The 25,824-nt window shown below is 46.0% G+C and overlaps 2 protein-coding genes across 6 annotated transcripts in view; one reads left to right on the top strand and one right to left on the bottom strand.

Moving 5' to 3' along the window:
• Positions 1-6,811, bottom strand: part of GPD2 (glycerol-3-phosphate dehydrogenase 2) — a 225,550-nt gene extending 218,739 nt beyond the window's left edge. Inside the window, exons 1-3 of one of the 2 annotated variants that reach the window (XM_039253007.1) lie at positions 6,773-6,811; positions 2,580-2,922; positions 2,229-2,476 (exon numbers count right to left, since the gene is read on the bottom strand). Coding sequence is in view for 1 of the 2 variants with exons in the window: in XM_039253009.1 (XP_039108940.1) it covers positions 2,229-2,230 (2 nt within the window). In the remaining variant the exon portion in view is untranslated. Of the gene's footprint in view, positions 1-2,228; positions 2,923-6,772 lie in introns of both variants that reach the window. The other variant, XM_039253009.1, reaches the window with a different exon arrangement.
• A 391-nt stretch (positions 6,812-7,202) lies between these two features.
• Positions 7,203-24,847, top strand: NR4A2 (nuclear receptor subfamily 4 group A member 2). 4 transcript variants are annotated; one of them, XM_039253012.1, is made up of 9 exons: positions 17,242-17,460; positions 19,172-19,295; positions 19,778-20,643; positions 21,428-21,557; positions 21,932-22,095; positions 23,011-23,213; positions 23,609-23,625; positions 23,730-23,787; positions 23,934-24,098. In XM_039253012.1, exons 3-9 carry the CDS (start codon positions 19,780-19,782, stop codon positions 24,019-24,021), a joined length of 1,524 nt encoding a protein of 507 aa, XP_039108943.1. In that variant the 5' UTR covers positions 17,242-17,460; positions 19,172-19,295; positions 19,778-19,779; the 3' UTR covers positions 24,022-24,098. The 4 variants fall into 4 exon arrangements, 3 of the variants coding, with proteins under 3 accessions (XP_039108942.1, XP_039108943.1, XP_039108941.1); XM_039253011.1 differs by lacking the exon at positions 17,242-17,460 and adding an exon at positions 7,203-7,605 and having other exon boundaries at positions 23,609-23,787; positions 23,934-24,847; XR_005531919.1 differs by lacking the exon at positions 23,609-23,625 and having other exon boundaries at positions 23,934-23,959.
• The last annotated feature ends 977 nt before the right edge of the window (positions 24,848-25,824 follow it).

A 25,824-nucleotide genomic window follows, 5' to 3' on the forward strand; every position in this document is an offset into this window, starting at 1 on the left:
CAGGATATTATTTGCAGCAATAGTCTTCCCGAAGGCTCAGTCAAGCCTGTAACAGTATAGTGCCTATAGCATTCATATTTCCATTTTTGCCTATTGGTAGCAGTGAGATTTGCCACCTCATTCTTCTTGATCATCGTTTGGATTCTACACGTATGTATCCTCCAAGCGCAAATAATAATTATGAAAGACAATTCACATTAAAAAAACAAAGAAGCATTTCCCCAAACATAATCTGTACTGAATCCACCCTACATGGAGAGTACCGGCTACATTTTTATGCAGAGTTATGTCAATTCCCACTTGGTTCATCTCTTGCTTCTAACCATGCCCAGATTCCTATAGGTCTATAAGAAACAGGATGCATTACTGTAACCTTTTCAAGTGACAGCGATTCCCTTCCTACACAAAGATGTTGAAATCCCGGAATTATTAAAGAGTATGGATATGAATGTGTGTGTGTGTGTGTGTGTGTGTGTGTTTGTATAAAGTGGGTGGAGGGTCTTTTTCCAACTATAATTAGCTTGGCTCTGTTAAATGTCTCATTTCTTGTACTGTTTGAACTGATGCTTTGGTTCTTGGTTATCATAAAATATTATTTAATCATAAATATTATTTAGGTCTGAGGAGCAAACAGACATGCATAGGAAATAAAATACTTAAACAGAATTTAAAAATTTTAAATTTAAAATAGAGAAGAAACGTAGCCAAGTTTAAAAAATGAGAATTCTTGTAAGTACTTTGTAATATGTTGCTATATTTATGCAAAAATAAAATAAAGGATAATAGGAGTTCTAATTAAAATTAATATTCTACTCTCAGAATTTATAACCTTGCAATTTCTATTGTGATAAATATTTTGATCATAAAGATTAGGTGAACTCCAAGGTCCCAGCTATGAAAATGTATGACTTTCTGTTTCTATATTCAGTCACTTCATGTACTCGGTTATTTCCACTATTCACAAAGAATTTTTGATAGCTTAATAGCCAGGTCCCTAAAAATTCCAGGAAGAATTGGAAAGAATTCCTGCCTTCATGGAGCTCAATTGAGCAGGAGAGAGAAATAAACGAATAATTGCATATATGTCACAGGAGAAGGATAAACAGAGGGTGACACAATAAGTGCTCAATTTTAGACTCTGGGGATGCTAGGTGTGAAAAGCAGGGCACTGTCAGTATCAGGGTAAATTTAAGAGAGGCTAGGACACATCAGCTGAGTCTCACAGGGTAGATTGTAGGAGAAATCCATTTCAGCCTGAGGGAAGAGCTAGTGCCAAGTTGCTAATATATGAAGCAGCATGAGCAATTTGGGAAACTACTTTTAGTTGGCTAGGACTGGAGGCAGAGGGTAGCAATACAAAGGTGGGAGATATAGGGGCCCCTGGGTGGCTCAGTAGGTTAAGCCTCTGACTTCAGCTCAGGTCATGATCTCGCAGTTTGTGGGATTGAGCCCCACGTCCAACTCTGTGCTGACAGGGCAGAGCCTGGAGCCTGCTTCAGATTCTGTGTCTCCCTGTCTTTCTGCCCCTCCCCCTGCTTGCACTCTCTCTCTCTCTCTCTCTCTCTCTTTTTCTCTCAAAAATAAATAAAACATTTTTTAAAAAAATTTTTTTTAAAGACATGGGAGATACACAGGGACCAAAGGCTGCCATGTTTCACGTCTCCTGCTTTGACCACTGATTTCTAGCTTGTGGTCCCAAGGTTTAGAGGCACTTGGTGGCTCAGTCGGTTAAGCATCTGACCCTTGATTTTGGCTCACGTCATGAGTTCTGTGAGATGGAGCCCCACACTAAGCTCTGCGCTGATAGTGTGCAGCCTGCTTGGGATTCTCTCTCTCCTTTCTCTCTCTGCCCCTCTCCAGCTCACGCGCTCTCTCTTTCAAAATAAATAAATAAATATAAAAAAAAAAAAAAAAGGAAAGAAAAAAGGCTTAATGACTAGGACAAGAAGAGTTTCATCCTTCTTGGAAGTTAACCCACAATGCACATTCCCACTTGATTCTGACATGCCACTTCCAAGGTGATAATATTAGGTTTTCCCTTGCCCTGCCCAGTAGCAGTAGCAAAATGAATTGGTATCATATGGTATGCATCCACTATTAGTCATCAGGTAAGCTGTGGCCTTGAAAAGGTGCTAAGGACAAGTGTATCAGTTAGAACTCTTTTCTAATGCAACTGACACAAAATTCCATCCTGACTGACTTTAGTAAAAGAGAACTGATTTACTCACATAACTTGAGAATCTGGTGGTAGGTTTAGCTCCAAGAACAGCTTGATCCAGGCTCAAAAGTCTTCGGCACCCAATTTCTCCTTCTCCATCTCTTGGATCCTCTTTCTCTGTGTTGGCTCTGTTCTCCAGCACACTCTTGCTTCGTGGTGGCAGTTTACATCTCCCCATGTTCAAGTACAGAGAACAAAAAAAGAGAGAGCTCTTTCATGGTGGCTCCCGCACACACTCGGACCAGTCACTGTGGCGACCTGGTGTTAGTGGACAACGGACAGAAGAACTAGTATAATCCCTAGTACAGTTGAGTTGAGGTCCAGGGGGTATGTGGGCAATGACTCGTCTCCCACGACAAACCTGTACGCTAGGCCAGGAAGCATGACCTCATAGACTCCTCTGCCAACTCCTCGTTCTCGTCTTGGGCAACCCCTCCAGTATCACTCCAAGCTCCCGGTTTCTCCTCAGCACTGACCATCCCTGTCCCTCTTCCCTTGTAGGTGCCCAGGGAGGTCCTATCCGGCTCAGGCGAATCCTCTGCCTTTTGACGCGTCTTCAAGATACTTTGGGAGGTTTCCTGGGATTTCTTCTCCTTGAACTTTTCGGATTTTATAAACGAAAGCCAAAAATTCTTAGAGATCCCTTTTGCTGTCCCTCTTTTTGCCTCTTCCTGACTAGGAACAATGAACACCTAGAAGAAGTCCTGCCGACAGGGGTGGGGAGGGAGGAGAAAAAAAATGTAAACATAATTTAGACTTTGAAATATTATCCCAAGGATCCACATATGTGATATTTCAAATTAATAATTAATTGTTTTTCTCTATTTTCTCTTCTCTCTCTCTCTCTCTCTCTTTTCCTCACTAAGATACGCAGGGTCAGAAAAACCACTGGCAGATGAGCTGGTGAGTGGGCCTTACAGAAGGCATGTGATATAAATTAAACCTTGACAGGTACTGTATGCCACCCTTCTATTTAGCATGGGGTTTTTGTATCAGGCTCAGTTAAGCATTGTTCTGACTGAACAGTAAAAATTTTTAAAACACCACTTTAAGAAGTGTTTACTTATTTTCTGAGGACTGAACTCTTTATTAGCACTTTCTAAATAGCACAATAAAAAAAATTCCTGGCAAAGGAAAATCAAAGAGTGATAGATTTTCCACGTATATCAGCCAATACAGCATACAATAGGACGTGTGGCGTCAGGCTCCAGCCCGGAAAACAGAAACTGCTCTAAGCATTCAACCCGGGGAGAATTTAATTCGAGGAATTTGCAAAACAGGTGACTTGAGGGGCTGAGAGACAAAACAGGGACAGCGATTTCCAACAGGATGAAGCCACTACAACCCAAACGCTGGAGGAATAAAGGGAAAAGGCCGTGTTGCTGGAGCCCAGGGTCAGAGGTCCTGGGCAGAGTACAGAGCTTGGGGGCTGCGTGCGTTGTCCCCTGCTCTGGCTTTCCATTGGTCACACCCCAGCTGGCAGAGAATTCCAGCTTCTAAGGAAGGCAGGGAAATCACAGCAAGCAGGATCAGACCCCCACCCCCCCCCACCCCCCAACACAGACCATGATAAAGACCTGAGAAAGAGAAAGAGTCAGGAATGGATCAAAGAGCAGTAAGGCCTAGGACCCTGAACCCTCACAAGGAGTTTGTGAAAACTCACTGTTCACAAATCCTGCTTTGACGTTTTAACTTGTACTGGAAGAAGAACGTTGTGTGCCATCGACTCCCCCCAGTGAGTTACCAAAGTCCGTGCAGTTGGGGGCAAACCATTAAAATCAGGACAACCTTATCAGAAGAGCTAGTTACGCACGTATGCGCATATTTTGAACTATGTTGGGATTCCTGTTCATTTTGATGATTTCTTTTTTAATTTTTATAAGAACACTGCCTGCCTTGATTTCTTGGTGGTTTAAATGCAAAAAACTCCTAGATCTATAACCTCCGTGTTCCTTTCCTTTCTTTTGGAATGCTGAGGCTCCCTCATCACTTTTCTTGTTAACCTTCTGTTTATCCATCTGAAAGTTGCTGAGATTTGCTTATACTGTAACTTCAATGATATTTTCCGAAATGAATTCTATCACCAAAACTATACTGCCTAGAATATAGCAGATATTTGTGCTCACTCCTTTGAAGCCTCAACCTGACTGGCACCAGTCTCTAAATACAGAGCAGGATTAACAGGAACAAGGCAAGAGTGCACAGTCGTTTCTTTAATAAAGTCTTCAATACTGTTACTGTAGAGGAATCTTTTAAAAGGATTTGACCTCAGGTAGACAGAAACATCAGAAATACTGAGAAATAACCATATTCTAAAACTTTCACTATGTTTAAAAAATCATAACAAGCTTTATGCCATCAAGGAGATCCAATAAAAGATTTTCCTCATTTTCAGTCTCCTAGTTCACAAATTTCAGCATGCTTGTTTTTTGGGTTTTTTGTTTTTCTTTTGTTTTGGGGCTACTGGTTGTTTTACTGTATTTCTCCTGGGTTCCGGAGCTAAAAACCTTTGGGCCTGCTTCAGTTTAAGCCTAATTCTCATCCTGCTAAATTTTTAAGGGTCAGGAGAATGGAGACTGGAACTTGCCATATTAAAAAGCGAGAAGGAAGCAAAAATGTTTTAATTTAAAACTATGTGAGAGGCGGGGAAGTTTCAGAAAAGTAGTAGTGAAAGAAAAATACCTCTTTCTAAGCTGCAGGAGAAAAAACATTAAGATGAAATTAAATTAGAGATCCCAAACATTTTATGGCAGAGAGAGACAGATGTGCTTTCGGAACCAGGAAAATACTGGTCAACTTTTATGATCACACCTCGATGGCATCTACATGAAGCAAATGCTTCGGCTCTAAACTTTTTTCTGCCTTTTTAATATTTTCTGCCTTCACCAACCTGAAGACAGGAAAATAAGGCAGATTCTGACAATGAGAGGATCAATCAGAAGAAGACTTTACCTGTCTCTTAAATACCACTCACTGATAAACAATTTTGTGTCTTTCAAATGAAAGTTTCCTCCTAAAAACTATACAAACCAGATTTGGGGGCAAAATCGGAGAAAAGTCATCCTAGTACATTTTGCTACTCATATTCAAGCACTTCCCTAAGAGGACATGGGGTGGGAAGGCCCTAAGGCATCATCAGACTGTAATTATGTCTGCTGTCATGTAAATGAAGCAGACTGCAACAAGTTTTTCCTCATGAAGTAGTTTTAATGATATAGTTGAATTCATTCTTTTTCTGAAGTGGCCCTAATATATTTGTTTAAAAATTTTTTTTACACTTAACTTATTTTTAAGGGGTAGAGTGAGACAGAGCATTAGTGGGGAGGGCCAGAGAGAGGAGACAGAATCTGAAGCAGGCTCCAGGCTCAGAGCAAGCATTCAGCACAGAGCCCAAGGTGAGGCTTGAACCCACGAACGTGAGACCATGACCTGTGCCTAGATTGGACACTTAACCGACTGAGCCACCCAGGCGCCCCTATATTTTCTTTTTGAAAACGTAGAAAGTAAAAAATTGTCAGAAGACTGAATAATTCTACACCTGGTTATCCTTTTCCCTGAGAGACAGGTATTTATATTAATAATGTTATGTATCTGAACACTATTATGTCTTTTAGCATCCTAGAATGTTGGCGTTGAAAGGCTCTTAGACACCACCCTTTCACCATTGTGAAGATAAGGAAACTGAGGCAGAGAGGCTGTAATTTCTGCAAGGTGGCACCGAGAATCACCATTCAGACCTACCTAATTAAAACCCAGATTTCCTAGTTTTCCAACTCCCAGCCCAGCGAACCCTTCACTACCCCATTTTGTCATGTGAATCAACAACCATTTCCTCGGCCCTTTTAACTCACTCTCTCCATGCCAGGTCACGTTAAAACTTGGTTTACATCTGCAAATTACATATCGGCATCCCAGAAAATGTGTGGCGTTCGTATGTCTCAGACATTTTGCTCAGGAGGAGAAATTAATTGTCTTACTAGTTCATTAACTGATGGTTACAAGAAAACAGACGACCTGCAGTTGTACACGAACCCCTTAATGGGCACGAGGAGTGTTAAGGGGTGGGACAGACAGGCCTAAGTATTGAAACTTGAACAAGGAGGTCGCCCCCCCCCCGCCACACACACACAATTACCTATAGACAAAGTCCCTTTTAAGTGGCATTCTTGATTAAAGTCCAGAACGTTAAAAGATTGTAGACTTTTGGAAAATTCAAATGTGCTATGTTCAAGGCCTGCGCTACGTTCCAAGCCAAAAAGGCACGCAAAACGCTGAGCCCGAGAGCATGAGTCCTGGAAGCCAGGATCACAGTGCTTTCCACTGGGGACCCGTCATACAACTTCCCAAATTCAAACAGTAACATGGCCCTGGCTCCACAAAACAATCCCGGTGGAGTCTGAAGTAAACAAGGATTTGATCCAGACAGAGAGGGACGTGGGCGGAACTCTAGGAGATACGAACGCACGCGGATACTTTCAGAGACGCTCCATCAGGACGCGGAAGATGGAAGGGTTTTGTTTGAACTGAGCGTTTGCCACCGCAAACACACCCTACCTGCACTGGGACGGGTATCGGAGGGCGCAGAACGCCTCCAGAGGTAGAACCCGAGCCGGGAGTAAGTAACACAGCGAGCCCTCCGCTAAACTCGTGGGCTGGGCTCGGCTCGGCCCTTCCCACCCGCGAGCGGCGCTCGGAACGGGGCGGGCCGGGGCGGGGAAAGCCGAGCGCGGCGGGAAGGGCCCAGGGCGGCCGGGGGAGGGCGGAGGGAGGCCGGGGAGGCGGGCGGGCGGCCTTATTGTTTCCGCTCGCCCTCCTCCTCCCGCGCCTGGCCCCGGCGTCACTGGAAAGCCGCCCGAGCCGCCCGGCGGCGGGTTATTTATAGAGCTGGCTGCGCGCGCGTCACGGAGCCCGGCCCGGCTGACGGGGCCGCTGACGCGCTTAGCCGCGGGGCCGAGTCCGCGGGGCTGCGCGCCCGGCGCCGGTGACAATAGGCTTCTGTGTGTGCAGCTGCCGCCCCCGCTGGGGGTCGGGGGAGGGGGGCGGGCGGCGGGCGGCCGCTCTCTGACCGCCCCCCCCCTCCCGCCCTCAACTTCCCCGAAAGGTACCCGGCTTCTTCTTGCCCCTGGCCGGGACCCGGGCCCCGCCATGTCCCCCTCACCAGCAGCTTCCACCTTTTTTTTTTTTTTTTTTTTCCTTCTACCAGTAAGTTCCCCTGGGCCCAGCCTCCCAGCTTCCACTTCCCCCGTCGCCCCGTCTCCCCCGAACATGACGAGAGAGGGGGATTTAGCCGGCCGGGGGCGGCCACTTTGTGCGTCCCGGGGAGCGGGACCCGCACTAGGCGCGCCTGCGGGGGATGCGGTGACCGAGGGGCCGGGAGCGCCGGGCAGGTAACGTATCCTGGACCTGGAGCGGGGCTTTGTCTGGGTGGGGGGAGGGGAGCGGGGGTGGGTGCGAGCGCCGGGCAGCCCTGCCGGGACCCCGGCCTCCCGGCTCCTCCGCCCCGCTGGCCCGCGCGCACGAAGCCGATCTGGGGTGTAACGCCGAGAGCGAAAGAGAAACTTCTGCGTGACTGACTAGATGAGGCTCCTCCCGAGAGACCAAGATAATAGAGGACTCCCCCCGCCCCTCCCCGCGGGTTCAGGCCGGGTACGCCCCCGCCCTGCGGAAGGAGGGGCTGGCGGGGATTTTAGGGACTTCCTGGGACGCGGAGACCGGCTCTGAACCGTCCCCTCTCGGCTGCCGGGAGCTGGGAACGCTTGCCCCGGAGCCTCTCGCACGTGGCAGGCAGGCAGAGAACTTGCTGTGCCTTCTAGGAAATTGCAATCGATTTGTAATGCAGTTTCGCTAATTGGGAGTTCAAAATTAAACTTTAATAAAGCATTTGTGTCGTCTCGTGTAATTGTGAAAGCTTCCATCCGTCCTGGTAGATAGACTCTAAGTCTCAGGTTAATGGCGCTAAGCTAGATTTCCCCCCCAAGTACAATTCCGTCAGCCGTCGTCGGCGCAGCTGGATTTCCGTAAGGTACAGATGTTGCTAATGGCAGCTTAAGCACGGATGGGCAGATAGCATACGGAATGCAACATGTTGCCATATGGTTCCTTTAGCCTTTCACCTCCAGGGATATCAATCACATATATTCTGGGAGGAACTTAATGACTCTCTGAACGGCAAAATGAATTACCTGGTACAATTTATATCCCTTGACCTGATACGTTATAACAACAGGGAGATAGCATCTCCCGGTTTCTGTGGTATAAATTGAGCTACAGAGCTACATTTCAAATTCTATAACCTCTGTTTGTGGTGTGAGGGGCCCTGTCAAATCATTCTGGCAGTAGACTCTGGTTTCTGTATTGCCTTCCTCCTCTTCCCCCTTCCCCCAACTCCTGAACCAAACAAAGTTTATTAAGTTTGGCAAAACCGTTGTCTCAGAAATTTCCAGCCACCCAACCAAATACTAATTGATGAGAGTATGGAGAAACGGAAAATATGAATTTACAGAGCTAGTTACTTAAGAGTTTGAAGTATTTAGGAACACCATACTTTTGGAATCCAGAAAATTAAGGAACTCCTACGAAAAATAAGTCTTCAGTGAGTTGTTTCAATATAACTCCTAAACCCATTAACTATTGGAAATTCTGGTTTTTTTTTTTTTAAATAAACTTTATTCTTAAACTTAGGGGAGTAACTTACAGAAAACAGTCTTCAGAAATATGAATAGAAGGAATATAAGGAGGAACTCCTCAGCCAAACAATTTCTATACACAAACACCCCCCTCCACACACACACACACACACACACATACACACTATGTGTGTACTTTAGCTTGGATCATCTATGTGGTGGTGCTGGTCATTTGCTCTCCCCCCCCCCCCCCCCCAGCAGGTCAGTCTCAGCATACTGAAGTCACTGTTTAGATCTTAGTGGAATATTTCTGTAATATTTCACAGGTCTTATTTTAAGTATCCTGGTGACTAATAAACTGGTTGATTGCCTCTAATTTCAGGTTATAAACATGGTTGTCTCTGAGTGTACCCCTCCTTTTTCTTTCACTAATGAAGGGAGGCAACATGGAAGACAAGAAAGAAAGCTAAAACAAAAAAGTAAATAACTTATGAAAACATTTTTTTTCTAACCTTTATCCGTGAAGGGATATCTGAAATCTATGGATGCACTATCCTTTTAAAAGATTTTGCTTCCAACAATATGTGCTCCACATGAATTCTCGTGAACTGATGGACTAACAAAATACACAAGACCTAAGCAATCTGAACAAGTATATATTTTCAGTCATGCCAAGGTCAGGAAGTTAACATTCTGAAAGTTTGTCTATACATCATGTCCTTTCAGTATCATATTGAAGTTACAAGACAGTATTTATCCTTTTTTTCCTTCCTTTTGTAGTAAGTGATATGTTTCCTAGTGCTTGGGTTAGTGCAATAATCTTGGCAATACCAGATAATATAAGACCTTCTGTGTATTTATATAGCAGAAAATCTACAGAACACATTAAGATCTATATCTGAGTTATGGCGGCCATTTCTGGGGGCTGTTTTTGGTAATCTTTTAATGGCTAAGGTTTTCTCTCTGTAGCACCAGCACTCAGGGAGTTTTAACCCTGATCAGAAGTGAGCTTGTCAATAATGACTCCATCTCCATGACTTCTGAATAGGCAGTGAGTGTGTCCTTTAATCAGTCGCACAGAACTCGCCTTATAAAGCTGTTATTGTCATGAGCAGATATTGCAGCCTTTTGTTAGGCTCCATGATTATTAACGTGTTCCTCCTTCAAAAGCCAGGCCGAAAGTCCTGCTGTGCCTCATTTCAGAATTCAAGTCCATTAGTAAATAAAATCCTAAGCAGCACTATTTGCTTTTTCTCAAGTTACAACATTACATATAGTTCATGAATGATTGGGGGCCCTTTTGTAGACATAAACTATGTATATTTTTTGGTAGTCATATACAGTAATAAAAACAAGATATGTATCTTGCATCATGACTTTTATTTTAAATGAAGATTTGATGGATGTCCATTGTTACTCTAAATGAGGTGGCTGGCTGCCAAGGCGATCCCTGTAGCTGGGAAGTACTAGCATTGTTATTGTCTACCAGGGAATCACTTTCTATTTTTTGAGCTCTCAACTTCACCTCCCTCTTTCAATATTGCCCTTACAAATTGCTAATCTGAGAATTCGTTTGGAAATGAAAACTTTTGAAAACGTGTTTGTATTGGCCACGAAGATTTTCACCACTGTTTCGGGTTGCCTGCTGGTTTACAGCTTTTATCTTGAGCTGGCATGTTTATTTGAACTGAAAATGAAGAAATACCCTTAGGAGAGGGTATATTCCCCGTGCTCCATGTAATTTTAATTGTGATGTAATCCTAGCTGCCTTCTTAGTTTTGACTCACGATGTATTTTAAAATATGTAAGATAGGGCAGATGTATGTGTTTCTCATGGTAACCTGGGACAAGTCATGGATAGGCATTAGGCCTCTAGTAGAATTCTGCATTCAAGTGAGTGGGGGTGGGGAGGAGAGCCATTAGTACAGACTTCTCTAGCCCCACTGCACTGGCCCTGGTTGCCTTTCAAATTTAAAAATCTACATTGCTGCACTGGAAACTTGTTTCTCTCTTTTATAGCATTTCATTTTTAAAGAATTCTTTAAAAACTGTCAATCTGTAAATATTTAACCAGCCAGGCAGGAAACCGTCTTTTATTCTCAGCTATATGCAGCTTTGTTTTTATCTGGGTTAGTGTGAGTGCCATGTAAATACCACATAAAAATTTGACTTGGTTTTCCTTCCTTTGACTGAAGATTGACAGGGGCTTCTTTAATTAATCTTGTTCTCTTTCATGTTCTGTATTCAGATATTGAAATACAGTATTTTTATACATTTATAAGATTGTGTTTGCATTTATTTAATTTATGTTTCTTTTTTTAAAGCTTGTAGCCTTGAATGTTTGTTCTACTTTTTTTTTTCTCTTCACATCATTACTCTGGTACTGCTTGATGTAACTTGATTAGCTCCCTCCCCAGTCATGATTGGTAATTAAAATAGGCATTAAAATTAGTCACTTAGCAATTTTGCTGTTCAATTGGCAATTAAATTACTTAATTGCAATTAAAGTCCTAATTTTAATTGGCAAAATGATAGATGTAGATTTAAGATAATATGTATAAATACTTTAATAAGTGTCTATATAAGGATTACTTAATTACTCAACTTCAAGTTTATGCTGTTAACTTTAGAACTTTTAAGTGAGCAATGAAATTTATATTACATCTATTCAAAGGATATGGTAATTAGATTTATTACTTATCACTATAAGGGTCCTTGCTATAAGTTACTTTTGTAGTGTTAAAATTGTAGGCTGGATAATTGCAGAATTATGATGAGGAAAAGGGCATATATGTCTTTGTCCTAATATATCAGCACAGGATCTTCATTTTTTATGAAATCAAGAGGTTCCTGTCCACCAGTTAGTCTGAGGAAAAAGGGAAAAATCAAAAGTGGTTATTTTATCATTAAAGGTAGAACAAAAACTAGCCAGCTCTAAGTACAAAAACTGTCACAAAGTTTATGCATTTTATCTACTTAGAATGCTACTTAGAATGATAGTTACTAATATTATTAGCTACTTTGAGAATTTCAAGAGCCCTTGATAATTTCTTAGCATGTAGTTACTTATTTTCAAAATCTTTAGGATGTCTTCTAGGACTTGGTACAATTTAATGACCCTCCCCTCCATGTTTACTGAAATCAGCAATGAAATCCAAAACCAGAGTTACCCTTCCTTGCTTAACCAAAAAAAATTCTTACATGGAAAATACTGGTGGTTTCCATAGGCTGGGAGAAAGGCAGAAGGGACAATTACTATTTCATGGGTATACAGCCTGAGCTGTATAAGATGAAGAGTTGTGAAGATGGGGAGAATGGTGATGGGCACACAACAATGTGAATGTATTTACCATCACTGAACAGTACACCTAAAAATGGTGAAAGTAAAGTTTATGTTTTGCTATTTTACCACACACACAGCGAAAAAAATATTGGGTGATTCGTTTAAAAGCAATTGTTTAGGAGATGGTTATTGAGAGTCAAGCATTAGAGAAAAGATGAAGGATTTTTATTATGCAAAATACTTTTTGAGTGGCATGAGGCTTTACCATATGTTCAGTTTTATAATTTTAATTTGCAAGTAGATGCTTCTAGAAAAAAAAAGAGTGCTGTTTTCTTCTGCACATCTTTACACATTTCTAGAATGGAGTTCTGTATTGAAAATAAGTGATTTTGCGTTTAGTGATTTTGGTAAAATAAAAAATGGGCTGAATAAACCTGAGTAAAAAGCCATAACTACCCAAAATGTGAATATCAGGTAAGCAATTGACTTGTTCTGTAAGCATCCTATAAGAAAAGGACAAATGATTGCTTGATTAATATCCTACTAATGCAAATGAAAAGGCAAAAGGAAAAAACCGAAAACCTTCCATATTAAAAAGTTATTTTGTAGTTCCATAATTGAGATTTTTTCCAAAGTGAAAATTTCTCTCTTCTATCACTAATGTAAAATTTCCTACTGAATGGCAACAAATGCCATGAATGTAAATTTGTCAAAATATAACTTAAAATATATATCTCATTTTAATGTTTAAGATAGTTTCCATTAAGTAATTTTATTATGAAATATCCAAAAGATACCTCAACTCCTACAGTATAATACTTATGTCTCTTCCCTATATCTGAATTGTAAGGGCTACTCTGAGTTCATTTTGGGAGAATAGGGAAAAGATTCCCTAAAGACCCCCTTCCCATGCATTAAAATAGAAAATCCTATGGGATTACATCTATGTTTGCTCTCTAAATTATACGAAAAGCTCAATTTTATTAAGTATAATCTGTCTAGCCATGCATAAAATAAAATACTTTGGTTTAGATGTGAGTGTATGTATTATTTATATTAATTTTTGTAAAAATATCTCTATACATGTGTCAATATATTCTGCTTAATATTGGTTAATATCATAAAAGATAATATAGTAACATGACTTCCCTAAATGCTTTTCTGAGGTCATCTAACTGTATAGATTGAGAGAATTGGTAATTTTGCTATTTAGTTGTTTCCAAAAGAAGGAGCTACTTATGTATAAGACCAATTTTCACTCCTATTTAACTCATTAAGAAAATAGACCTTCAGTGGGGCCAATTTTACACATGTATACATTGCAGTAATTTAAAGTTGTATCAGAATCTGGGCCCTGAATAAAAACTAATATTATTGTCATTTTAGTTGAGTTATAAAATAGTTTATATTCAAGAATCTATCTGTGTTCTTAAAAATCATGAAGGGTTGTAGTCATATAAATGCAAAATTTCAGTTTCTTTTAGCCTAAAGCATCGTTTTAACATTTTCTAAAAGGTTGTTCAATTCTACATTTTGATCCCATTATATGTGTAATTAAACCTCTGTGCACAAAAGCATTCTCTTATGTACTAGCAAATACACCCACAGGAATCCTCTTCTAAACTATAATTTATTTAAACATGTAATCATAGGATTTTAAAACATGCTTTCATTTTTCCAAACTATATGCCAATTTGAGCTACTTGATGATAAAATGAGAGATTTTATTACTATTTTGATTTTTCCCCCCTGTGACCTAACAGTGAGTTAAACATGAGCAGGAGGAAAAAAAGAAAATCTATTGTGAACCCAATTCCATGTATTAAACTGTTTCCCCTCTTAAGAAAAATATAAGAGAATAAAAGATAATGTAGCTATTTATAAATTCCAGCACAGTAGGAACATTTGGGCCTGCAGCTTTCTCTCCTAGGGTTTGGCCTAAGAAGTAAATAGCTAACTGGCGAGTGAGTGCGTGAGTGAGCGACTTTGTGAGTGAGTGAGTGAGCGAGCGAGCGAGTGAGTGAGTGAAATCTTCCTGAACCTTGTGGAGTCAGGCCCCCTACTGACAGGATCAGTCAATTACAGACATTGGCGGTTCTACTGAGACTTTCCGTCACAATTTGGTGGGGACACGAGTCAGGAGCTTTGAGCGAGGTCCTTTTTTACTTTTTCTCATGCCTGTGTCGCATCGTTTGCACCCCAAGCACATCCGAAGCCCTACCAAAAATGCTAGCCCAGCAAGCAGCTTACCCAGCAGTAGGTTCAAATGAATTTATCAGTCTTGCATCCAGGGTGTCTTCCTAAGAAGTAACACTTGCCAGGAACTAAAATAGGAATTTGAAGAAGAGGGAGACCTCTTACACAAGTTGTAGGATGTCAGGGGAAAAGTCCACCTTTTTTTTTTCTCTTTTTGATGTATAGTGAATCCCTCCATTTCCAGTTACCAGTAATAATTAGCTGCTGTGGAAAACTGCCTCTTGATCTAGGGTGCATTAAGACTCGGGCAAGGGCTCAGTTACGCCAGACTCGACAGGTTGCTGCTGTAGAGTAACGCACCGCACTGCACTGTCTACCTCGGAGCTCACTTTAAGAACTGCAGAACACTTTCCCACTCTCTGCGAGAGGACGCTTGCGTTGTCCCCCGGCTCAACCCAGGCTAAAGCCGAGTGCTTTTAATGGCAGCAAGGGAGGAGGAACTTGTGGAGGGAACGTATCCACTTAGATGTGCGTCTTTCTGTATGGAGGGTGCCGGTTACAACCTTAAAGTTGTAAAGTTCTCCTGGCCCCCGCTTTCCTCGGAATACATTAAAAAATAATAACCGCCACCCCGGCGCGGCCGCGTTTGAGTTTCCGACTGCCTGAAAATAGCTGCCGGGAGCCTGGCCCACCGCTGGGATCAAGGAAAAGCTCCTCCTGGCAGCGCGCTGCTCCCTCGCGGAAGGGGAAGGGAACCCGGGAGGGCGCCACCGAGCAGGAGCCGCTGCTATTTTGGGCCCAGCCCCGCGGGTGCGTCAATGCCTGCGCCCCAGCGTCACCGCCACCCCCACCCCTTTCCTTCTCCCCAGCGCTCCAAACTCTCACTTTTTCCCTTTCGTTCGCGTGGAATCGCTCCTGCCCACGGGGCGCTGACGCTACCGAGCTCATGCTAACAGGCTATTCTTCGCCCTCCTCCCCTCTTCCCTCTACTCACACATCCTCACTCCAGACAACAGCCCCCCTACACACACACACTCCACACACACACACACACACACACACACACACACACACACACACACACACACCACTTCCTGGTTTTATTTGTACTCGGGCGCGCTGGGGCCCCGCTGAGCGGCGGCGGCGGCGGCGGCAGTCGAAACATCTGGGGGAAACTTAAGGTGGTCACGCAGGTTTTCCCCGAGTCTGCGGCGCAGAGGAGCCCGAGGCTTCCCGGGGCAGCCGCAGGACCCCTGGTGGCTACGCCCCTCCAGCCGCCGGGGAGCGGGCAAAGGCTAGGGTGCAGATGAGAGCCGGGCGGCTAGGGGACGCGGCCGGTTCCGCGGCGCTTTGGCCCATCCAGGCAACACCGGGATGGGGGTCGGGGGAAAGTTGCCAAACGGCTCCCGCAGCCCGGAAGCGAGCCCGGGGAGGGGGTGGGGGAGGAGGGAGGAGCGGTTGGAACTCTCCGCAGGCAGAGAGTGGGGAAGCCTCGGGACCCTCCGCCCCACGTTCCAGCCTCAACCAGCCCCTCGGGAGAAGCCCTCAGAGGCCCGCCCTGCTTGGGCCCAGGGAACAGGGAAGGGGGCTCGCTCCCGGGAGAAGTGGCGTTTCCTTTGCTAGAAAGCGCCTTGCGCCCTCAGCTTGGCGGGTGGATTGGCTTGCAAAGTGGAGTCGGCGGGGACACGGGCAGTCGCGGGGGTGCGGCGAGCGGCCACAGTGCGCCGGGTCCCTCTCCTGGGAGGGCTAGACGCACAACTTTACGCTCACGGGGAGACCCCTCCCTCTCCCCGTGTTTTGTCTCTCCCGCTCGGGCTCTCAGATTGAGGCTTCGAGAGCCCTTGTGCTTCAGAGGAGGGTTGATTTATTTCTCTACAACTCGTGCTAGGGTCCAAGTTGATGGGCACCGAGGAGGGTCGCAAGTATTAGAGTCGGTGAAAGGTAGTAAGCGAAAGAGCCCCTTTCCGCTGAAGGCGCACCTGTTGCCCGCCGCTCGGCTGCATTGTCTGCGAAAGGAAAGTGGGCGACGCCTCATTCTGACTTTGGGGATCCCTGAAGGGCTGGATTGCTCCCTACCTGCTCCCCTCTCTTCCCCTTTCCACGCACCACACCCTCCCTTGCACGTGGGCACTGCAAGAAAAGAAGGGAACACAGAGAATAGGCCCTACCCAGTACCTTCCACCGTAGACGCTGTGTGTGTGTGTGTGTGTGTGTGTGTGTGTGTCTGTGTGTGTGTGTGTGTGTGTGTGTGTGTGTGTAGGAGGGGAGGGGAGACAGAGAATGCCAATGCCAAAGGAGAAGGCCACGGACAGGAAAAGGGAGAAAAGGGATATGCATCGGGCTAGGGAAATCCCACCCTAATTGCCTGAGCTCTTTGAGCGTCTCGGGTCATGGAACATCTGTAAGCGCTTCCGTTAATGGGGGTGACACTTGTGAGTGCGTGAGGTTAGGACACTGCCAGGGACACCCCATCCCTTGCTAGTCCAGGTGCTGGCTACCTGACCCTTGCCAGCGTTCCCTTCCGCCCGGGCTTTTGTTGCGCCCCCCCCCCCCCCAAGTGAGCCTCCCTCCGGGCTGCAGCGGTGGCCTGGGGGCTTGGGGGGAAGGTGAGGTGAGAAGTCGCGGTGCCGCGGCTTGCGCGGCCCTGAGTGGAGAGGTCACACCTCTTTCGGAAAAAAAAAAAAAAAAAAAAAAAAAACCCAGGCTGGCGACCAAGGTGAACCCAGAACGGTTCCCACCTTAAAATCGGCCCTACTCGTGACGTCAGGTCGGAAATATACCAAAGCGAGAGCCGGCCAGGAGTCCGGGGAGCGCGGCGGCGCGGCGATTGGGCGGCGGGCCGCTGACGCGCGCTGACGCGCGGAGACTTTAGGTGCATGTTGGCAGCGGCAGCGCGAGCCACATAAACAAAGGCACATTGGCGGCCAGGGCCAGTCCGCCCGGCGGCTCGCGCTCGGCTCCGCGGTCCCGCTCGCCTGCCCAGGCGGCCGCCTTCTCCCGCTCCCTCCCCGCTCTCGGCGACTAGGCTACCTTCGCCCCTCTCGCCCACCCCTCCCCGACCCTGCCGCCCGGACTCGCAGAAGGAACTACACTTCGGCCGAGTTGAATGAATGAAGAAATCCGCGGAGAACTCCTAAGTGAGTAGATGCAGCCCGTGCAGCTCGAGTTCTGTTTCCTTCTGCCTTCTTTTGCACGTCTCTTCTTTCCACATGCGTGGTACAGGTTTTCTGGAAGTGGGCGCCAGAGGGTCGCAGCGCGAGCGGGGCGGGAGGATGGGGAATGGGTGCGCGCAGCAACCGCGGTCAGTGCCCGAACTCCAGCTCAGGCACCAGGGGGGAGTTGGCTCCCAGCAGGCTTCCAGGCTCCTCATTGGTGGACGTGGAAGGGAGACTTGCACAGTTTGGGGAGCTGTGGACTCGCCCGGGGAAATGTGCCCAAAGTTTGCTCCTAGAGCAGAATTGATTTGACCATTGGACACGGAGACTCCAGGTCCAGTATATACGAGGGGCTTGGACACTGCCCACAAAGTGACAGGGAGAAAGTTCTTCAGTTTATTTGTTGCTTAGGAACTGTGTCACCGAGGCTGGCCCGAGTGCCAGGGTTTCCTGGGTATTATTGAATAAGGGGTGGTGTTGCTGTTGCTAGAGTGTCCTATTACTAAGTTGCCTGAAATTTCTGGTTTTGACACATGCCGTGCTTGTGTTTATGAGTGCGTCAGAGAGACAGAGAGAGAGTCAAGAGTACAGTTATGAAACTGCGAAGTTACCAGGAGGTTAATATCCAGCACAGGCATATCCCTTAAGGGCTGTGGGTACCATGGGTCTCTTTCCTTTCTACTTTTTCTGATTAACCTTCCTCCCCATGAAGCAAGATTATGGGGGTGGGGGAAAGAGAACAGAAGGAATGGATATATTTGGCTTTCTCTTTCATTAGTAATAGGACTGTACTCTAGAATGCCTTCCAAGTGGCAACATCTGAAAATTACTAGGACACAAGAATGCCTTGTTCCGGCAAGTAGGCAGATTGTGGAAGGCTGTATAGGGAAGGTGTTTGGCTTCCTATGTTGGGAAATGCTTCTAACCTGGGTGCCAATACCAGATAAGCAGCGTTTCCCTCCCTGAGCAGTTGACCTAAGATGCTCCTGGAAAAGTAGGGTCTAGGCTTCCCAGCCCTCGGCCATTGAAGATGTTGAAAGTTAAGTTTCTTGGAGAAGTGAGTGCCAATTCACCTGTATCCTCAACCCCAGTCTTCTGTCAGAAACATGTAGGAAATCCAGACCCTTTCATTCAGATTGCCTTCAGGACTGCCCAGGCCTTGCTAGCATTCTGTAACCTGTAGGGGTGGAGGGAGAAATTATTTTCTAAATATTTTATTTTTTGACTTCCACTTTCTTTTTCAAAGAAAAGTCAGTTTCACCGCAGAAAAAAAAATTTTAAGAGAAGTTTCCAGTGCTGCATTTTATTAAACTCTAGTTCTTTCTTATTTGAGTCTGAATTAAACTAAAATGGAAATGACACGACCCTCCCACCCCATCTCTACCCCCTACATCTTAGCAAAGCGTCCAATTTATTACATCATAAGTATTAAATAAGTACATGAAGTACCTTTTCTCCTTCAGAACCCTCTCTCTGCAAGGATGTACACAGTGCAATGGGTTGGCATTTTCTGTTGTTTATAGCCATCTCTTTTACACATTCATTTTAACTCCTAAGTTTGGTAAAGGCTACACACTAATTTCTAATGAGACAACCAAGGAAGGTATAGAAGGACTTGCCTGGTGACTCTACAGATGCCCAACTGAATCTGTCGGGGAAAGTCACCCTAAAGCTTCCTGTGTCTGTGTTTCAGGGAGGAGATCCGACAGGCTGGACTCCCCATTGCTTTTCTAAAAATCTTGGAAACCTTGTCCTTCATTGAATTACGACACTGTCCACCTTTAATTTCCTCGAAAACGCCTGTAATTCGGCTGAAGGTTAGTGCAACTTCATTTCTTTCTTTCCCTCCTCCGAGTTCCCTGAACATCAAGACACAGGGCAGTGCGATCTTCCCCAGCAAACTCTGTAACTTAAGGTTTTCCCGGCCCATCGTCTTCGGGAACGACATTCGCATTGTGCAATTCAGCGTCATTTCTAGAATGAGCTTGCTGCACCCGAATTTCAGAGGAAAGGCTCATTTGAGTGGGACTGTCGGGTGAGAGGGGGAGGGGGGGAGGCATTTGAAATATCCGGGAAGAAAGACCCTCCATAGCTTTCTAGCTCTGGGTCTTTCTTGGACCAGCCTTTCCACGCCCTGCAGTGTTTTGCTTGCAGTCTTCGCGCTCTCCACCCTTCCTCTCGCGTCCCTCCATGCTCTCTGACCGCCACTGAGCTGCCGGTGTAGCTCCAGGTGTACCTGAGCCCGGGAAAAGTGTTCAGTTGACCAGGCTGAGTGTATATTACCCTGTTTCATTTCCAGCCATGCCTTGTGTTCAGGCGCAGTATGGGTCCTCGCCTCAAGGAGCCAGCCCTGCTTCTCAGAGCTACAGTTACCACTCTTCGGGAGAATACAGCTCCGATTTCTTAACTCCAGAGTTTGTCAAGTTTAGCATGGACCTCACCAACACTGAAATCACTGCCACCACTTCTCTCCCCAGCTTCAGTACCTTTATGGACAACTACAGCACAGGCTACGACGTCAAGCCACCTTGCTTGTACCAAATGCCCCTGTCCGGACAGCAGTCCTCCATTAAGGTAGAAGACATTCAGATGCACAACTACCAGCAACACAGCCACCTGCCCCCCCAGTCCGAGGAGATGATGCCGCACTCCGGGTCGGTTTACTACAAGCCCTCCTCGCCCCCGACGCCCACCACCCCGGGTTTCCAAGTGCAGCACAGCCCCATGTGGGATGACCCAGGCTCCCTCCACAACTTCCATCAGAACTACGTGGCCACCACGCACATGATCGAGCAGAGGAAAACGCCCGTCTCCCGCCTCTCCCTCTTCTCATTTAAGCAGTCGCCCCCCGGCACCCCCGTGTCTAGCTGCCAGATGCGCTTCGACGGCCCCCTGCACGTCCCCATGAACCCGGAGCAGGCGGGCAGCCACCACGTGGTGGACGGGCAGACCTTCGCTGTGCCCAACCCCATCCGAAAGCCCGCGTCCATGGGCTTCCCAGGCCTTCAGATCGGCCACGCGTCGCAGCTGCTGGACACGCAGGTGCCCTCGCCGCCGTCGCGGGGCTCTCCCTCCAACGAGGGGCTGTGCGCCGTGTGCGGCGACAACGCGGCCTGCCAACACTACGGCGTGCGCACCTGTGAGGGCTGCAAAGGTTTCTTTAAGGTGAGCAAGGACCGGGCGGAGGAGGCAGGTAGGGGCCCCAAAGTGCCGGGAGCCTCGGAGAGCGCGCTCTGCCTGGGCGCAGGCGACCCTGTCCTACGTAGTGGGTCCAACTCCCGGGGTCCGCGGAGGCAGCCCCACAGCCAGCCGCGGACGGAGGCAGGGGTTTCTGGGTGCCTGAGAAAGGGAAGTAGGAAGGCCCGGCGACCTGGGGTCGCATCCCCTGCACGCAGAAGACCCGGCAGGCCCCAGCCCGAAGTTGCTGGAGCCGGAGTTAGAGGGTCATTTGCATGTGCTAGGGGCTGTCTTCTCTGTTCAGATTGAAATTGGTTAGGACAGAGAACCGTGTCTGAGCTAACCAAGTGGAACAGAATTCCCTATGGTCAAATTAAGTGATCTCTTTATTTCGCCATCCTGATTGAATAATCTTATCATTTTAAATAGAGAAGGTCTCCAAGGAATGTAAATAATATGAATGCCCACGGATTTGTATTTACTGAGCGTCTCCTTCTCCTTCTCTTGGCATATAAAACACAGCAAGGAGCGGCAAGGTTAGCTCAAATGTTAACGCTATCAATTTTCTCCTGTTAAATGCCCTGGGGGAGGAAAACGAAAAGAAAGAGAAAGAAAGGGAAAAGGAAAAAAAATAAAATAAAAAAGAGTTATGTATACGCGTTTGTGGGGAAGGCGAGTAGATCCCAGCCCTTGAGAAATTGTTCCTGGATTCCCTGGGTTGCTGGCCTTTCTAAAGAAAAAAAAAATCGGTCTATATTGCCTCCTCTTGCAGCGCACGGTGCAAAAAAACGCAAAATACGTGTGTTTAGCAAATAAAAACTGCCCAGTGGACAAGCGGCGCCGGAATCGCTGTCAGTACTGCCGATTTCAGAAGTGCCTGGCTGTTGGGATGGTCAAAGAAGGTAGGTGGGGACGAGCAGCCCACTCCCCGGTCTGCGCCCACGGGAAACCGCTCCCGTTGTCCACATCCCAGAGCCGGGGGAGGGGGGGTGTCTCCGGGTTCCCCCCATCCGCGTCTGGCCTCCACTGCCCAGCAGCTGCCGGCTTGCCCATCCCGCCCTGGAGAAAGCAGCCAGGCCCTTCTCGCTTCAACTAAACGACCCGTTTGGAAGAAGACATACCCTCCACCCCCACATTGTTTATGCTTCTTGTCAGTAAAGGGGGACCCTGCGCAGCCCGGCCGGCGGCCCGCGGCTGCGGCCTTCCCCCGGAGGGGCCGCGGCGGCAGCTGGGTCCCGCTAGGGGGAGCGGCGCTAACCCATTTGCTCTTTCGCAGTGGTTCGCACGGACAGTTTAAAAGGCCGGAGAGGTCGTTTGCCCTCGAAACCGAAGAGCCCACAGGAGCCCTCTCCCCCTTCGCCTCCGGTGAGTCTGATCAGTGCCCTTGTCAGGGCCCATGTCGACTCCAACCCGGCTATGACCAGCCTGGACTATTCCAGGGTAAGAAGCTGGCGGGGGAGGGCGGGGTAGCATGTGGACAAACCGACAGACCAGACCGGCAGGAGCCCCCCTTCCCACACCCATCACTAACCCCCAGACTCCAGCAAGGCCGTGACTTTGCAGCTGTGGACAGAGCCGCAGCAGACAGAGCCACAAATAGACCGTGTTGCTGGGAGTGTAGACCAGAGCACAGACAGAGGAAGGAAGAGAGCACAGGCCACAGTGATCACATCTCTCACTGCCATCGCGCACACACATACTCACACACTCTAATGCCCAAACCACAGGCTGTGCAAAATGCCCCCCCACCACACACACACACACACACACACACTTGGATTTGATCCCCAATCTTCCACAGAGATGCTTTCATCCTCATCCCCTGTGGCACTGTCAGGGTGGAGAGGGGGATGCCTGCTTGTGGACCCGGGAAGGGAATGATAGAGGTATAAGGAATGGCAGTGGGGTGGGAAATCAAGGGGTCAGATTCCTTTTTTACCCCAGCTGTGAGAAATGTGTGGGCTTTAACTGGAGGAAGTTTGTCGGGGCAAACCTAGAAGCCACTGCAATTTTATTAAGATTGGCAAAGGGCGTCTCTGCCCGAGACCCACTCTGGGACTGGCATGAATACTAACGTGTCAATTGTTTTGTGGAGATAAGAGTGAACGTTTCCCTGGGCGGGATGGCACTGTATTTAGTCTGTATGGAAATGGTAATTTACATATTTAAAGCAGCGACCTCATAGCACCATCCCTAATTGAATTAATTGCCCCGGAACATCTAATTTCCTTACTGGTCAGAGAGAGGTTTAATTGTTATAAAAACCTGGCTCCCCTACTAGAAGCGGGGTTAGCAATTTCACGGGTTATATATTTTAGAGAACCTCATTAAGTGCTTTTTAAAATGAAATTCCAGTTCCAGGCGAACCCTGACTATCAGATGAGTGGAGATGACACCCAGCATATCCAGCAGTTCTATGATCTCCTGACGGGCTCCATGGAGATCATCAGGGGCTGGGCCGAGAAGATCCCGGGCTTTGCTGACCTGCCCAAAGCTGACCAAGACCTGCTTTTTGAATCCGCTTTCTTAGAACTCTTTGTGCTGCGATTAGCGTACAGGTAACGCAGGAGGCAACCCAGGGAGGCTGGGAAAGGAGGAAGAGAGGAGTCAAGAAGGGAAAGAAAGAGGAAGAGGGAAATAAAATAAAAGGGGGGGGAGGGAAGGACAGAATAGGAAAACGCAAGAGGGAGAGAAGAAGGAAAAGATAGTAGACAAAAGGAGAAGGGAAGGAGTGAGCCCAGAAGCCCTGGATGAACGGAGTGGAGGTGGGACAGAGGGCGTTCTTGATTGTTATGAAATTAAACCCTTTCAAGGTCTACTGGTCTACATTTTATTAACTCTTCCCGTAATTAGGTGACTCTTAAATCCCTCATTTATTGCTCTTCAAGTAATTAGTTGTTTAGCTTTTCTCTCTCTCTTTTTCTCCCCTCTCTCTCTTTGGTATTAATTGCAGGTCCAACCCAGTGGAGGGTAAACTCATCTTTTGCAATGGGGTGGTCTTGCACAGGTTGCAATGCGTTCGTGGCTTTGGGGAATGGATTGATTCCATTGTTGAATTCTCCTCCAACTTGCAGAATATGAACATCGACATTTCTGCCTTCTCCTGCATTGCTGCCCTGGCTATGGTCACAGGTCAGTACCCCAGGGGCAGCACGATTCTCCAAAACTGCCCAGAGGGACCTATCCCGGTTTCCCCTTGCCACTGATCGTCCACAGTCCTGCCAGCTAGCTAACCGCTTTGTGTGCTCCTCTTTTGTTTCTGATTGTGTTTTCTGCAGAGAGACACGGGCTCAAGGAACCCAAGAGAGTGGAAGAGCTGCAAAACAAGATTGTAAATTGTCTCAAAGACCATGTGACTTTCAATAATGGGGGGTTGAACCGCCCCAACTATTTGTCCAAACTGTTGGGGAAGCTCCCAGAACTTCGTACTCTTTGCACACAGGGGCTACAGCGCATTTTCTACCTGAAACTAGAAGACTTGGTACCACCGCCAGCAATAATTGACAAACTTTTCCTGGACACTTTACCTTTCTAAGACCTCCTCCCATGCACTTCAAAGGAACTGGAAAGAAACTTAAAACTATCCAGAGGGGGCAAGTCACAAGGCAGAGATATCCCCATGAGCTGTTTCAGCTCTAGCTGGCCCCCTACCCCTCCATAACCCCCCAGCCCCTCAATCCCTAAACAAAAACAAAAACAAAACAACAAAAACTGTTGCTATTTCCTAACCTGCAGGCAGAACTTGAAAGGGCATTTTGGCTCCGGGGCATCATGGATTTAGAACACGGACTACACACAAATGCAGTGGTATAAACTTTTTATTATCAGTTTAAAAATCAGTTTATTGTTCAGAAGAAAGATTCCTAATGTCTGATGGGAAATGTTTGGCCATGTTTGGTTGTTGCCACTAAGACAAATGTAATACACACACACACACACACACACAATCTCACACATTGTAAGGGGACCCACAAGTATTGCCCTTTAAAAGACTTCAAAGTTTTCTGCTGTAAAGAAAGCTGTAATATATAGTAAACTAAATGTTGCGTGGGTGGCATGAGTTGAAGAAGGGAAAGGCTTGTAAATTTACCCAATGCAGTTTGGCTTTTTAAATTATTTTGTGCCTATTTATGAATACATATTACAAATTCTAAAAGATAAGTGTGTTTGCAAAAAAAAAAAAAAGAAAAAAGAAAAAAAGAACTACACACAAAAGGGACAAGCATGTTGATTCTAGGTTGAAGATGTTATAGGCACTTGCTATTTCAGTAATGTCTATATTATATAAATAGTATTTCAGACACTATGTAGTCTGTTAGATTTTATAAAGATTGGTAGTTATCTGAGCTTAAACATTTTCTCAATTGTAAAATAGGTGGGCACAAGTATTACACATCAGAAAATCCTGACAAAAGGGACACATAGTGTTTGTAACACCGTCCAACATTCCTTGTTTGTAAGTGTTGTATGTACCGTTGATGTTGATAAAAGAAAGTTTATATCTTGATTATTTTGTTGTCTAAAGCTAAACAAAACTTGCATGCAGCAGCTTTTGACTATTTCCAGAGTGCTTATAATATACATAACTCCCTGGAAATTACTGAGCACTTTGAATTTTTTTTTTGTTTTTTTTAAATGTCTAAAATTGTCAGTTAATATATTATTTTATGTTTGAGTAAGAATTTTAATATTGCCATATTCTGTAGTATTTTTCTTTGTATATTTCCAGTATTGGCACATGGTATGAGTCACTGCCTTTTTTTCTATGGTGTATGACAGTTAGAGACGCTGATTTTTTTTCTGATAAATTCTTTCTTTGAGAAAGACAATTTTAATGTTTACAACAATAAACTATGTACATGAACAGAAGTTTGTCTTCTTTCTGGGTCAGGGAAAAAGGATGACTGAACAGCAATATATAATAGGCGTGGTGCTTGATTTAGGATCGGTCACTTTTTCAACATTTGAGTTTCAAACTGACAGCCTAGATCTATTCTAGCAAAAGAGCCTGGGGAATTAAACTAAGTATCCAGAAAATTCAGCACCATATTTTTCCTTAAGCGGAATTTTTGAGGGTGGCAACCTACATTTGTCAGAATCACTTGAGAATATCTCAACTCTTTTGTTCATTTTGATAGTAAGGGCAGCTTTCAGAAGAAAAGGTCTGGA

This window comes from Hyaena hyaena, unplaced genomic scaffold, assembly GCF_003009895.1.
Source record: "Hyaena hyaena isolate Hyena2069 unplaced genomic scaffold, ASM300989v1 scaffold_436, whole genome shotgun sequence".
NCBI classification, from domain to species: domain Eukaryota; kingdom Metazoa; phylum Chordata; class Mammalia; order Carnivora; family Hyaenidae; genus Hyaena; species Hyaena hyaena.